Below are 15,621 nucleotides of genomic sequence, written 5' to 3'. Positions count from 1 at the left end.
TCTCTTGTTGTGGAACACAGGCTTTGGGTGCGTGGGCTTCAGTAGTTGCAGGGCACAGGCTTACTTGCCCTATGGCATGTGGGATCTTCCTGGACCAGGGATAGAGCCCATGGACCACCAGGAAGTCCTGCTTTCATTTCTTGTTATGCGTAATGATGTAGCCATCCTCCTAGCCACACACTCCAGAGGTGCCTGAAGACGGGAGAGAAGGGCGTGAATGAATGAATCTCTCCCATTTGCAAATCTTACCACTGATTTCACCGTTTCAGAATAAAACACAAATTCCTTATGAAGGTGGTTAGAGCCCTCCATGCACTGTAGACCTCTTATCCCACTGTGTTTCTTGCCCCTTTACTTTTACGGGTATGACGCTCTTTTCTTCTGTCTGTTTTCTCTTAAAGTCTTTCTTCTCCTTCAGAGTCTTGTTCCAACCTCAGGCTCCCCAGTTATCCTCTCCAGATTGTTCCAGACAGAATTTGGCTGTGCAGTGGTGGCGGCGAAGGGTAGGGAAAAGGCAGAGAAGAAAGTTTCGAATCAACTTCTAAAATATGGAAATGCATGGGTAATTTACATGCTATTCGTCCAGATAGCCATGCAACCAGCTATTGGGCCATTAAAAAGAGCATTGACCTACCATTTTCCTGCCCTGTTTTCGCTTTCTGCTGCTGTCATTGTTCCCTGGAGTGAGCGAGTTTCTCAGCTTCTTCTCAGCTGTGAAATGAGGAAGGTGGTTCTTATCTTATGCTGTTGATCAGCCTGGGGGACGTGAATCCCCTGAAATTATATTACAAATCATTTGTGTGCATATGTGCTTTTATCTGGGGAGAAAGTTCACAGCTTTCTTCATATTTTTCAAGCAGTGATTCCTAATATCCTGTCCAGGTCTCAAATTTTCTGATTCAGTGGTTATCTTGAAATTGCTTTTTCCAGGCAAAATGACAGTGGAATCGATTCTATCTTGAATGATTTATTTCCCACCTTATTCTAAGACGCATATTCTGGAATTCACTTTATCAGCTTTAATGTAAGATTTTCTATCATATAAGAGAAATATTATTTTGCCCTTCAGATTTCTTTCTCATTTAAGTTAAAAGATATGAAACATTGCAGAAATATTCAACATAGAAAGCAAGAGTCCCCCGTAATCTTATGGGTAGATCATTTTAGGAAGCAAACTTTGAATCTTTTTGTACCTAGTCTTTCACAGACTATGAAATTTAAAGGGCTAAAAAAATAGACACAGTGAAGAGTTTCTGATGATCCAGAAAACAGACAAAGCATTTGCAGTTGGATCATCATCTGCGCCTTCCTGCAGGGTAGCAGAAATAAGTATTCTGAACGAGCATCTTAAATAAAAAAGACGGTGGTTCATATTCATTGCTCATTTTAAACAATGGCTATGTTTTTCAAAGTTGGGAAAATTAGTGTTTTCCTTTTACAAGTTAAATTATATTTGTCAAATATTAGGGAAATTATTAAGAGCAGTGATCTTCAAACTTTTTTTCTGTAATAGGCTAGATATTAAGTATTTTAGTTTTAGCGAATTACACAGTCTCTGTCGCAACTCCTCAGCCCGGCTGTGGCAGTGCAAAAGCGGCCATGAGAAGATAGAAACAGATGAGTGTAGCTGTGGGCCAGTAAAACTTTATTTACAAAAACAGCCAGCCAACTGGCTCTGGCCCAAGGACCATTGTTTGCAACCTCCTGCTTTAGAGCAGTAACCCTGTCATGAGTTCTTCTGCAGGCTTAGAAAACAAGACCCCAAATCAAAAAATAATCCCTGTTATGAAACTAGATTCCCTAGAATTTTCAATCATGAGTGTTGAGTTCTAGATTTTTATATTCTGAGGTATTTTAAAGTGGGATGTAGCTGTGTGCAACACCTCAGTTAGACAAAAGAAGGTTAAGTATATGGATCAATTGAACAAAGGTACTCACACCTATGGCTTATAGCCAGCATGAAAGAAGCAAGTCCTGTCTAAGTTAAGGCGTTGCAAAGTGCCAGCTAAAACCTAACAGAGGCTCCCCTGGCCCTGCCTGGCTCAGTGGGATGGGCATGCCGTGGACTTTCTCCCTTTCTTAACCATCTGGTTTATGGGCCACTAATAGAAATGTTATGTGCACTGTACTAGCAATGACCTTTGGTATGGTCTCATCTCTTTTGCCATATGCTGTGTTTTGTCTGTGAAATGGAGTAAACGTTGGTTAATGTTCATACAAAATGTTATTGATGTGAAATTGATCCCAAAGGCAGAAATGTCTGAGTGAATCTGACCACTATTTGCTTTCTGTTCACAGTGGCACATTTCAGTACACCCTGGAAGCCACCAAATCTCTCCGTCAGAAGCAAGGGGAGGGCCCGATGACCTACCTCAACAAGGGGCAGTTCTATGCCATCACGCTCAGCGAGACGGGGGACAACAAGTGCTTCCGACACCCCATCAGCAAAGTCAGGGTAGGAGCCTCGTTTCTCAAATAAAGCATGGAGGGATCAGATGAAGGCATTGTTACTTCCCAGCCTTGTGGAAGGGCATGGAAAAAAATTCCAAAGTAAATAATTCTAGAACAAATGTCAGAATTGGGGCACAAGAACTTATTGGCCTGCAGTTTATCATTTTAATCAGTAACCAATAAACCCCAGGGAACAGACATGGTGGGAACATGCTTTCTGACCGTATCCAAGGGATTTTCCCAGCTTCATTCATTGCCTATGTGGTATCTAGTTACTATCATCATTGTTTTCAATCAAATGATGTTCATTTTTCCAGTAAGTAGCTGTAAGTCAAAGCATATCTGTGGGCGGGAAAGAGCTGGGCTTTCTTCTGTAAAAGAGGGTGCAATTTATACATTCATACATACAAAGAGCCCTTTGCAGCTCTGCTTAAAAGCCTTCTGCAGCCCAGTGCTTACTAAGGAGTCAAGGGGTTCAGTTCAGATGCTCAGTCGTGTCCGATTCTTTGTGACTCCATTGACTGCAGCACATCAGGCTTTCCTATTCATCACCAACTCCTGAAACCTGCTCAAACTCATGTCCATCGAGTTGGTGATGCCATCCAACCATCTCATCCTCCATTGTCCCCTTCTCCTCCTGCCTTCAATCATTCCCAGCATCAGGGTCTTTTCAAATGAGTCAGTTGAAATTTCTCATCAGGTGGCCAAAGTATTGGAGTTTCAGCTTCAGCATCAGTCTTTGCAATGAATATTCAGGACTGATTTCCTTTAGGATTGATTGGTTGGATCTCCTTGCAGTCTAAGGGACTCTCAAAGAGTCTTCTCCAACACCACTGTTCAAAAGCATCAATTCTTTGGCGCTCAGCTTTCTTTATAGCCCTACTCTCACATCCATACATGACTACCGGAAAAACCATAGCTTTGACTAAATGGACCTTTGTTGGCAAAGTAATGTCTCTGCTTTTTAATGTGCTATCTAGGTTTGTCATAGCTTTTCTTCCAAGGAGCAAACGTCTTTTAATTTTATGGCTGCAGTCACCATCTGCAGTGATTTTTGGAGCCCCTCAAAATAAAGCCTGTCACTGTTTCCATTGTTTCCCCATCTATTTGCTATGAAGTGATGGGACTGGATGCCATGATCTTAGTTTTCTGAATGTTGAGTTTTAAGCCAACTTTTTCACTCTCCTCTTTCGCTTTCATCAGGTCCACCATAGTTTGGTCGCAGGTCAAACAAAAGGGAGGAAACACAGCCCTGCCCATCGACAGAAAATTGGATTATAGATTTACTGAGCATGGCCCTGGCCATCACAACAAGATCCAGTTTCCCCCACAGTCATTCTCTCCCATCAGGAAGCTTCCATAAGCCTCATCCTTATCCCTCAGAGGGCAGACAGAATGAAAACCAGAATCACAGAAAGCTAATAAACTGATCACATGGACCACAGCCTGGTCTAACTCAATGAAACTATGAGCCATGCCATGTAGGGCCACCCAACATGGGTCATGGTGGAGAGTTCTGACAAAACATGATCCGCTGGAGAAGGGAATGGCAAACCACTTCAGTATTCGTGAGAACCCCATGAACAGTACGAAAAGTCAAGGAGTGGGCATGATATGATCCCCACCTGGAGTGACTTGAAAGAATTTTCACATCCATGAGGGCTAGTTCTGTTTGTGGGAAATGAAACTGTTTTGGAAGTCTGCCAGCTTCTGGCATTCTCGACTCTGCCAAGAAGGGCAGGACCTGGTAATGCTTCTCTACTGAAAAGGAAAATTATATATACAAGAGCTCTGAAAAGAGGTTGAAGGACTTTCCTGCCCTGTTGTAAAATGATTTATGCTGCTGTGTGCGTGCCTCCTTATTTTATCATAACTGCCTCCCCCTAAGCTGTTTCTTCAGTACACTGAGGAAGGAACCCCGTGCTCCTCCGGGCCCAGTTCACCGCATCTCAAATTCCCACACAAAGGGTAACACATGAGGTTACAGAGAAAAGCGTATCTGGGCACCTGCTGGCTGACTTGCCTGTTACTAGCTTTAGGTAAAATCCTGCAGTGGTGTGCTCTTGAATCAACTGGGTTTTATGACATTGTTTCCATGAGAAAGACAAGGGAGAACTGCTCCTCCTTTGTCCAGGCCTTCCTCCCTTCAAGTCTGTCCCAGTTCCAGATTGGAGCTTTAGGAGGCAGGGTGGTTGAGAGTGAAGGGAAGGATGGGGAGGGAGGCTCTGGGACTAATGTCCTGCCTGAGGCTGCGCTCCGGGGCAGGTGCAAAGGTGCTCAGTGTGCTGTGTGCCTCCAGGGGGCTTAGTATGTCCCAAGCCTGCGGTCAGGCCTGCAGTGGAGGGATGCCGTCCTCGTCCCCATCGTCCCAACAACCAGAGCCACAATAGAACAGCTCGTATTTATTGTGTGTGTACGTTGAACACCGTACATCGAGTAACTCTCGGAAACTAGCAACAACCCTATGCCACAGGCATTACTTCTGTAATGTTCCAGATGAGGAAACTTGGCCTTTCAGAAGTCAGCGACTGGCCAAGGTCACACAGCTCAAATGTGAGGGAGCCAGGTTCTATCCTGAACAATCAGACTTCTAACCTACTCTCTTAACACCCAAGTGTACAGTACTGAGCAGCAGGGAGGCCTGAAAGGCATAGGCTCCACCTCTGGAAATTGACCCTGGTGCGCCCTATGCCATCGTATATGAATGCCTGGTGAGAAGACACTGGATACCTCTTCTTTTTCAAAAAATCTTGCCAATTACAAGGTAGTGTATAACTCATATACACCTTGGTAATAACACCATTATCATCACCCTGAAAAGATGATGTTAGTAATCTAAGGCCATGGCAGCAGTTTGGAGTACAGCGACTTTTCCAAGAATTTTCTTTCATTGAAATCATGAAAATAATGTAGTTTATTTTATCTCCTTTTGTTCCATTTTGCCTAAAACAAAGAGCCTTCCTTCTCTTCAGGTCTTCAATCTAACAGCCTTGGAGAACAGGATGGCCCTTCTCGGAGTGTGTCTGTCTTACTCCTCGGCTCTGGGAGAGCAAGCTGCCTGGAGGAGCAAGGAATGCACTTAGAATCTCTGAGCACTGATTTCTGCGAACAGTGCTACATCCTAAGTCAGAGCCTGTGGCCTTGGTAATAGCAGTTTCAAACTGCCTTTTTCTTTATCACTGGAAAAATACATTTCCATACCAAAACCAGGCTATTACTTATGCTAATTTAGTCATCGACTAGAAAAAAGTCACCCGAAATGTTATTTTTATTTTGGGACAGACAGAAATAAACAACAGGAGGCTGTGCAGTGAATGTTTACATAGAAATAGAAAGACCTGAGGAAGGGGAAGGGGGAAGGATGGAGGGAGGCCGAGCCCCGGGTTCTACCAGCACAGCCCGTGAGTCCCTTTCTCGTCAGCTCTCCTGCACGCCTTTGTGAGTCATGCTGCTTTGGATTCGAATAATACGGATGCATTATTTCTAAACCAGCTTTTCTGACAAACCTCTGCTTTTTTTGTGTGACACATGTTTACATACCACTGGGAATAAGCCAGATCTTGACACTACGGCTACTATCATGCATTTAGTATCTCTTATTTGTCGGGCACTACGGACATGGTCACCCTACTCCAGTACTCTTGCCTGGAGAATCCATGGATGGAGGAGCCTGGTGGGCTGCAGTCCATGGGGTCGCTAGGAATCGGACACGACTGAGAGATTTCCCTTTCACTTTTCACTTTCATGCATTGGAGAAGGAAATGGCAACCCACTCCAGTGTTCTTGCCTGGAGAATCCCACGGACAGGGGAGCCTGGTGGGCTTTCGTCTATGGGGTCGCACAGAGTCGGACACAACTGAAGTAACTTAGCAGCAGCAGCAGGGACACGGTGGTGAGTGACACTATATCCCCGCCCTTATTAACATAAGCCACTGCCATGGACTGAGTAACTGTAGGTAATTAGGTAGATATGTGTCAAATGCTACAGGGGTCAAGGCATTAAGGAATGAGAGTTGATGAACTATTCTCTTGAAATAGCAGAAAAATGTCTAAGAGGTATTTTGGATATGGAATGAGATGGGGAGTATATTCCTGGATATAGTATTCCTCATGCTGTAATTAAAGGGTTGTAAGTTGGTTTTGTTTTTTTTTTTTTGGTTTGTTTGGTGATTTTGGGTACCTTCTCCATCTCGTAAATGACAATGAATTAACATATATTTAGTTTAGCAAGACAGCTTGGAACTTAGAAGTGGAAGTCATTTGGGATTCTTATTTCTACAGATATAATTAGTTTCATGGGCTCATTTAAAAGTATATCCACATATTTAAGGAAATCATATGGTTGACTTTGTATCTTTTGGTCTGTGATATATCTGTATTTTATATCATTGTTCATCACTGTGAGCTCATCTTTTAGTATTTCTCTCAGTACCATCACTGATCCAGTCAGAGGCACTTAATTAGGCCAGAAACACATATTTGCTCTTTTACAAAAGCACCAAATTCTATGTTTAAGGATATGCCATTTCAAAAATGGCCTTGTATTCAATGTAAGAAAAAAATCTTTTTTGGTATTCCCACTCACCTCACAAAATAGTACATTTGCTGGTAAATTGGTTAATCCAATTGTGTGTTAGTCATGGTAAAGATGAGGTAGCATTTTTTTTTTTTTTTTACTCTGTGCTGTTTTCACTTCCCACTTATTTTCTAAAAAGTAGGCCTATTTTGAAACAAAATAAACCCTACAACTGAGCTTATCTAAAGCAAGAAAAGCAAATTTACAGAAATTAAGGCAACACACCTCTGGTAGGATTCCCAGAACTGGACACTGTGGAGCAGGAGGGGCTGAATGGAAAATAAGCTGTGTGGTTCTCCCTGCCCTGCAGAGCGTGGTGATGGTGGTCTTCAGTGAGGACAAAAACCGGGATGAGCAGCTGAAATACTGGAAGTACTGGCACTCTCGGCAGCACACCGCAAAGCAGAGAGTCCTTGACATTGGTAAGTTGACCTTGACCTTGACCTTCTTGCATGGTCTTTGGTAAACCTCCATGTTGCCTTGATAGAAAGAAGAGCCCAGAAATCACAGCTGAGACCTACATCACTCCTGTGATGTGCCTGGCACTAGTTTGGAACGTTTCCAATATTTCAGTACATTTAGTACAAATTGGACTGAGAAGTCAAGATTGGGCTAAGCTTAGAGCAAAACACTTTGTGTCCCATAGAAGTCAACTGTGTCTCATATAATAATAGATTTAGATTTACCATGGCCAGGCCAGTTTCTGAAACATATTTCCATGCCCTCTTGTGTTTGAGCCTAATAACTGCCAGGCAGGCCAGAGGAACTCTTATTCCTTCCTGTAACACAAGTAACGTGGGCTCATTTGGATCTAAGGTACTCGTGAAGGTCACGGGACTAGATAGAGCATTCTAGTTCTCTAATTTTCTATCTTGTGTTCCTTCTATCCAAACACACGTCTAGTGCAAAGAGTACTAGGTGATCAGACTAATGCAGAGTTTGAGAGAGCGTTCTTAGCAGTAGAGAAGGAATGATCTGCCCAGTGCATTTCCTGGAGTCTGTATATTCCTAAACATCATGCTTGTTCTTCAGAGATTCGGAGCCCCCGGGTGGGACTCAAGAGTCCAGTCAAGAGAACAGAGCCCATACCAAGTGGTTCCATGGAGAGAATTCATTGCCAAGATTGGGAGGGTGGAAGGCCCCACGAGGCCATGAGAGAGGAGCCACAGCAGGAACTTGCTGCTATTTGCTGGAGGGCCGAAGGATCAAAGGAGAGGGGGTGGGAGTTGTGAGAGCCCCCAGGCAGGGACAGGATCGGCCTGGAGCCACAGCTGGGACCGTGGAGGGAGCAGCTGTCTTAGAGCAGTGAGAATGCGGACCCCAGAGGGAGCAGCTATCTTAGAATAGCGAGAACCGCAGAGAATCTGCCAGAAACACCCCTCAGTGTAGAGCGAGGGGGAGATGGCACGCCCTGCCCCCCAGCCTCCCCTAGCACTTTCCATTGACCCCATTAGCCTGAAGAGGAGGGCACACCTCCCAGGCACATGCACTTTGCAGGAATCAACCTCTAGACACAGAGCAAAGCAGGGGGTGCCAGGGATTGATCTTAAAGTGCCTAGAAATAACTTAAGACCACAGTAATTATATGTGTTTCTAAATAATTTTGACAGTTCATGTACATTCTGCTTCCATAAGAAATTATTTCCCATTTATAGGCTTTATTTTCACGTTTCCCAGACCTCGAGGCACAGTCCCAGTGAGGACAGGCCAAGTCCAGTGAGGAAGGTTTCTGCTGTGTTGGACACCAGAGTTGATAATGAAGCACTAGAAGGATGTTTACTTTGATTTCTTTCACATTATAGCAAAGGACTTTTTCAAACCTTTTATCTCACACTTGCTGGGACCCTTTGACCAATGGTAGAGGAACTAAGATAGGGTTGGAGACTCGCTGTAGAACATATGGAAACTAATTTGCTGGTTTTTCTTGCAAAATGGCTACACCACTCCTTATCTCTACCACAGATACACACACTCACACACATCTCCTTTCAACTAGTCAAACGAATTTATTTAATAAACAAGGAAACCAAGGCTTACTGACCCACCTTTCCTTTCCTCCGATAATTAGTGCAAGACTTAGTGCAAGGGCTGGGATAAAAGCGATCTTCCTCACCCAAGTCACACCCTGAACCCCCAAGATCGACCAACTGGGAAGAAGGGTTTGGGAATACTTGCTGTAACCTGCTTTGGAGGCAGTCTGCCCAGAGCAGAGGAACAATTTTATTTTATTTGAAAAGTTAGCCTTATAATTACTGCCCAAGAAAGGAGCAATTAAGTAGAAATGTGGCCTAGGTCCAAATAAGGCAAATAATAAACACGTTTTACTGGCATACCTGTGGGTTCAACTTTGATGTTGTTACACGGTTTACTTTTCTTAGCCCAGAATGATCTCTCAGGTCTCATAGGATTTCAGATCTCATCTCTCTTCTTTATCACCTCCTGGCTGCTTTTTCTCCCTCATGTAACCCTTTGCACATGTGTGTGTGCACACAAACACACACACATTTATCATTGAGATTTGTGACTTTGACTCAGTAACTTCATGGCTACCTGGGCTGTTTGCTGACTCTGAGATTGAGGCATTGAATCAGCCTCTTAGGTTCAAATGAAAAATCAATTTTCTGACCACAGTCTCTACCCCTCACCTCAACCTGACAGGATGAGGAAAGATGGAAGAAATTCCTCTCATTCATTCTTGTACCAGATTTTAAAAAATTAAGCAACTTGTTCCTCTGTCAGTGGGCGGTTAACACCATTTCCAGTAGAAAGGGTGGGGGGTGAGGTTGCTGTGGCGACTGCATGCGTGTGCTGCGTGCCCTCCCCGTGGTGACTCTGCAGGGCCGTGTTGAGAATGTCTGTGAGGCTGCACCTGCGCTCAGCCAGGGGGCTACCAGTGCCTGCTGAGGGGGAGGAGGCCCAGGAGTGAGTTTATGCTATACCTTGGTCAGTTTGGGTGGAGAACCTTCTAGTGGCTGGCCTGCAAGAGAAAAGGAAAAATCCAGAAGTGTGTAATGTGTTATTTTTCTTTACCTTTATGAACTGGAGATTAAAGCTGGGTCTCCCAAGTTGCAGTTCCCCAAGCCTCTCCCAGCCACTGTGGTCAGCAAGTCCAACTGAAGCCTGTAGGTAGTGACTTTGAAGCTGGCATTAGAGACTGAGATGAGGCCCTTTTTTGCTAAAACGAGCATTCGTAACCTGGGTCCTTGGGTCTGTGGGTGGGCTTCGGGGAACCTCCACTCCTTAAGTTATGTGCAATACCACTCTGTGTTTGGATACACAGGTCCTTTCACCTTTCCAGGGGTGCCCAGGACAGCCAGCCCTCCCTCCATCCCTCAGTCTCCCTGCTTCCCTTCCAAGCAGCACCCAGTGGAGCTCTCACCTCTCTGGGTCTTTCTTCAACATCCCCTCAGAACTCATGTGCTCAATAGACTCTTGGCGACGCCATGGACTGTAGGCCACCAGGCTCATCTGTCCATGGGATTTCCCAGGCAAGCATACTGGAGTGGCTTGCCATTTCCTTCTCTGGGGAACTCACCACTCATGCTCGAGGGTCATCCTGTCACCTCTGAGCCCTGATATAATCATGCCTGGAGCACATTCTCCATCTTTCCCTACATAAATTGTCTCCTCTGGACTAGACTGTTGGTTGTTCTTTGTGGCCCCGCCTCATCGCCCACTCCTGCCCTCTGAGTAACCTGTGTGTGCCGGCTGCCTGATGGGAGAGGACCCTCAGCGTCCCTGTTGGAGTCCCCATCTGTGGAAAGGCCATCCACGGAAAGTGGAGGGCCAAGGAAGAGAGCTGCTCCTCAGAGCAGGGGGCACCTCAGCTGCCAGCTTCCTGAGTGCTGAGCAGAGTTCCTGGTGAGTCCCTTCCTACCTCACACCAGTCACATCCCTCCCTGGGCGGATACTCACATGTTGCCTGACTTGTTCCCTCACTTCTTGGAGGCCTTTGCTTGTCGTCACCGTATCAGAGAGACCTTCCCTCTCACCTCACCCAAACATCACGCCCTCGTCGCTCTCAAGCTGCCTTAACTCTACTCCACTGCAGAGCCCTGTCGCCACCAAACATGTTATGAATACATGTTTCTATTTCTTCTTGTGTCCCCCCTCATGCTACACTAAGCCCCATAAGAGCAGACACTAGTCTGTTTTCTTTTCTGCTCCAGGCCTAATGCCTCTCACAGAGCCTGAGTCACCGTGAGCATTTGATAAATATTTCCTGAAGGAATGAATGAACGTATGAATGAATGAATGAACGCACGTAAGGATGAAACTCTTGCTGCAGTGATAGGAAGCTGGCTTTCAAAGACGCGGACTGTGTCTGCGTAACAGCTCCCGGGTGTCTGTTGCCTTTTGTGTGCCACGCTCTTTCTATACATCAGACTTAAGCATTTTGTCCTTCATCCTGAAAACAGCTTATTTTATTGCTGAAAAGCTGAGAGGGTGAGGTGTGAAGAATTTTACCCAGGATCAAACACCTGGTAAGTGGTGAAGATGGAAATTCAGGATTGCTAGAGTGTGCACCCCTTGTTTTTTTTAATTATTGTGTGTCTTCACTCCACTGTCTCTCATCTTTGTATCCTGACCTCTAGATCACTCTGCCGCCCGCCCCCCCAGCCCCTAATCACATGCAGAGTAACTGCAAGCTGTCATGAATTGACCTTGCGCTGAGGCCCTGCCTCTCTCCACTGCACCTTCCTTTCCAGACGCTGAGAACGCTTTGCACTCTGGGTGGCAGGACTCGGCTGCTGCTAGTTCTGGCATTTCTAAAAGCCAGTTCAGATGTGTGGTTCTTGTACATTAGGCCATAAACTATGTTGGTGGGGAAGGAAACATTAGCAATTAGCTCTTGCTGGATATAAGTAGAACAAACAAACCCCAGCCCAAGTGCACTCTGCTGCTCTGCAAGGCACATAAGTAGAGTTCTCCAAGTTTCACAAGTTCTTTCTTGTGAACTTGTCGGATAACAACAGTTACTCCAGGTCATCAATATGTTCACATTCTGCAGCCTAAAGAGTGTTCCTGCACTAATTGTACCTACTGTATGGAATCACCACTTTGATGGTATCTGTCCTTTGCTCATCTCTGAGTGTGAAACCCCCTTTCTCAACGGACATGGAGTCAGTGTTGATCCCATCTTAGTTACCACCAGCTTGCAGAAAGGCAGAGTAATTTCACCTTCACTCAGCAAACCGAGCCTTCGTTAGGAACTGGTGATTCAGAGATAAATAAATAAGGTAGAGCCCCATCTTCAAGTTGCTCCAGACTGGAGGCAAGAAGATGACTGGCTGAGGTTATCACATGGTGAGAGGCAGATGGGAGGAACACTTGCCGTAGATGTTTCTAAGTCCCCTCTGAAAAGATAACCAGAACATGCGAGGTCAAAAAGGTGGGGGAGGGTGCTGTGAGCCAAGGAAACAGCCCATTTAGAGGTATAGGAATCAAGACAGTAAAACCAAAGTGAGATTGGCACGTGATTTTATAAAATCTGATAAATCTGTTGGCAAAAATGGGAGGGGTAAAACTCTCGTGCATGCTGGTGAGTGTATCATTGATTCAACTTACACAGTGGGTGGGGAGACAAGTAAACTGGGAATAAACTGGGCTGAAAAATGAGCTGGAAGGCTGTGGGAATTGTGGAGAGGCTTGCTTTTTTAAGGGGAATTTTAGAGTAACCTGGTGGCTCAAACAGTGAAGAATCTGCCTGCAATGCAGGAGACCTGGGTTCGATGCCTGGGTTGGGAAGATCCCGTGGAGAAGGGGATGGTTACCTACTCCAGTATTCTCGGCGGGAGAATCCCATGGACAGGGGAGCCTGGTGGGCTGCGGTCCATGGGGTCACTGAGTCGGACATGACTGAGTGGCTAACACTTTCTTAGAGTGACAGGGGTAGGAAGTATAGATGGGATTTGCTGGTCTCAAGCTGTAAGAGGAGACCCATGTAAAGCTGTTTCAGTGAGGTACAGACTGAAGCTCTGGGTCTCCCATGGAGGCTGAATGAGCCCAGGAGGGTGTTTTGGGGTCCAAAGCCCAGAAAGTTCCTGGTATGAGAGGGCTGTTGACTCCGACCACACGTATCCTGGTGGTCAACTCAGAGCTGCAGGCGGAACACTGGGGAAATGCTCTCTCAGACCGTTGGGTGGGTCTTTGCAGAGGCGCGTCACCACACCAGATACCGAGGGGAACTGCGCTCAGAGCTTCTCGTCCTCTGCCGCGGTACACTCGTGTGGCTCCACAGAACCTTGCTTTGCAGTTTTGTCTGGGAGATTTTCGAAATGTGTGTGCTTATACTTTTTTTATATTGAGGTGTAACATGCATATTTTGTTTTTCATTAATCCATGTTTTTCTCTTGTTGAACACAGTGGGCTTTAGAGATGCAGGAATATATAAGTGAGGGCCCATAAGAGATGTCCCTCATCCAGGGGAGTGTTCCATTCGCCCATTGGTCCTCCCAGAACTCTGACAAGGGGGAGACTGGGCAGAAATACAGGCAAATGGAATACTCTGATGAGGTGACATTTCTCTTTATTGAGTTGCAGGGTTTTATTTGGGAGACTTTGCTCAACTGCTGATGATTTTTAGCAGGACTGAGCCAGGGTCCGGGTGGGATGAAGTGAGGGAGAGACTGGTTATAGCTGTGGAGAGACCCGGAGGAATAAGCTGTAAAGGAGAGATGCAAAAATTAACTCAGGAATGAGAGATGAATTCTAGAACTGGTAGACTTTCAGAACTGACTGGCTGTAGGGATAAAGGAGAACAAAAAGATCACAGAAAGAAAGTGCAGCTTTGCCAATGAGGTAGGGGTTGGGAGTAGCAGCAAGCATGGTGCCCCAGGTGCCAGGGGAGTGTGGGCTGACTGATGCTGAGTCCAGCCAGGGGCACAGTGACTTTTAGGCACCATCTACACATTAAACAGGCCGGGAGTTCCCTGGGACTCATTTGCACAGTGGAGAGATCCAGTTTTGCCCCATGTAAGCCATTTTAAAAATATTTGAAAGGAACTACCAATCATAAAATGAACCAGAATGCGCAGCAAGTCTACTCAAAGTGTGAATAATTACAGAACCACTTTCTTGGGAAAGAATGTTTTTCTGTTTCCTTTCAAGCAAGGAAGGAAAATTATAAGATATTCAACAACTAACATTGATTTATAGAATGAAAAATCAGAAGCTACAGCAGATACATTGAGACTCATTCAAATATAGCTTCTCTCTACTGAACAGAATTAAGAATTATTTGCTTGCTTGACAATGCAGCTTTTTCAAAACAATGAGCATCACAGTTTTTGCACTTTCCGAAAGGGTGGTATGGATGGTGATGTAATTAGACTAATTCCCCAAGCACGTCCGAATGAGCAAAATTACTTGATAGTCACATCCAATGTAATCAGTATTGACATCATTTTGCAGTTAATTGTGAAACCAACCATTTGCTCTTTATTCAATCTGTCTTTGATTTTGGTTCCCAGAAAGTAATCTTTCCTTGTATTAGTATGTATTATATTGTTAATATTAATCCCATTGTTTTCCATTGACAGGCAGTTATAGTCTCTTTGGTTATTAGCATGTGATTATAGGATTTTCATCTGTGCCCTAATACAAATGTATTTCTTTATTTTAAAATTGTCCTGTTGATAGCAATCTTATATTAAGATAAAGTTTTCATGAATCCTTAAGGTCTGATGAAATCAAAACATTTTTTCAAGTTTAGTTCGAGATAGTTTTCTGTGAGGGTCAAAGAGAAGCCTTTCGGGAGATTCTCGAATACAGCATTTCGTTGACCACTGTGACTTTCGCAGCTTGGCTCATCTGTCCGGGGCTGGGAGCTCTCTTCTGTGTGGAGTCGTACTCCACTTTCAAATAGGAATTGTGAATAAAACTAAGTTACACCTTTAGTTTTCCTTTGAGCTTTCTAGAGGAGCCTGGCTGTGGATGTGCCTTACAAGTGTGCTTTCTTGCAGTTTTTATAGTCAAATGCTGGCTTGGGCTACTCAAAGCTGTGCAGAGAAGTGGGGCGTGGTGGTGTAGAGATTGGTGGGCTGGGAGAGGCATCTGCTGGTTTTCAAGAGGTCAGGTAGCCAAGTAGTCAGCATGAATCTGTGGCCCAAATGGGCCTAGACTCAGGCATGAGTAAGATGTGGAGTAGGAAGTGACTCCTCTTTCAAGAAACATGGATGGAAGGAAAGAGGAAGACCTAGCAATGGTTTGGAAGGAAATCTGCCAAGACCAGGGCCTGAATGTGTGGTCATTTGGTGAACTCTGGCCCTGTCCTGGCCCCTTCCCTTGTGGGGATGGCTGGGGGAACCCCAGATCACCATAGGGTCCCTGCAGCTTGCCTCTCTCTTCCCCAGGGTTGCCCACTCTGCCACTGAGTTTTGTTCTGCGGTGAGCCCTCCTCCCCCAGCACTGAGCAAACCTGCTCTCTCCCTGCAGCTGGGAAAGTGTGGGACTTCCCTCCTTTAAAAATAACTCAAGGAAATGGAATTTTGATTTTTTATATTTCCTAGACTCTTTCCACACTTCTGAATAGATATGAAAAGTAAATTTGATTCAAAACCAAACCAAACCCCTTGAGAGCCCTCAACTTAAAA

At 45.1% G+C, this 15,621-nt stretch overlaps 1 protein-coding gene across 2 annotated transcripts in view; it reads left to right on the top strand.

Annotated features, from left to right (window-relative positions):
- Positions 1-15,621, top strand: part of GRHL2 (grainyhead-like 2 (Drosophila)) — a 171,783-nt gene that overhangs the window by 71,671 nt on the left and 84,491 nt on the right. For both annotated transcript variants that reach the window (XM_010863509.1, XM_010863508.1), the window contains exons 6-7: positions 2,299-2,455; positions 7,338-7,449. In XM_010863509.1, coding sequence (XP_010861811.1) covers positions 2,299-2,455; positions 7,338-7,449 — 269 coding nt within the window. The remainder of the gene's footprint in view (positions 1-2,298; positions 2,456-7,337; positions 7,450-15,621) is intronic.

This window comes from Bison bison, unplaced genomic scaffold (assembly GCF_000754665.1).
Source record: "Bison bison bison isolate TAMUID 2011002044 unplaced genomic scaffold, Bison_UMD1.0 scf7180017864491, whole genome shotgun sequence".
NCBI lineage: Eukaryota > Metazoa > Chordata > Mammalia > Artiodactyla > Bovidae > Bison > Bison bison.
This window is presented reverse-complemented; position numbering and strand designations above follow the sequence as displayed.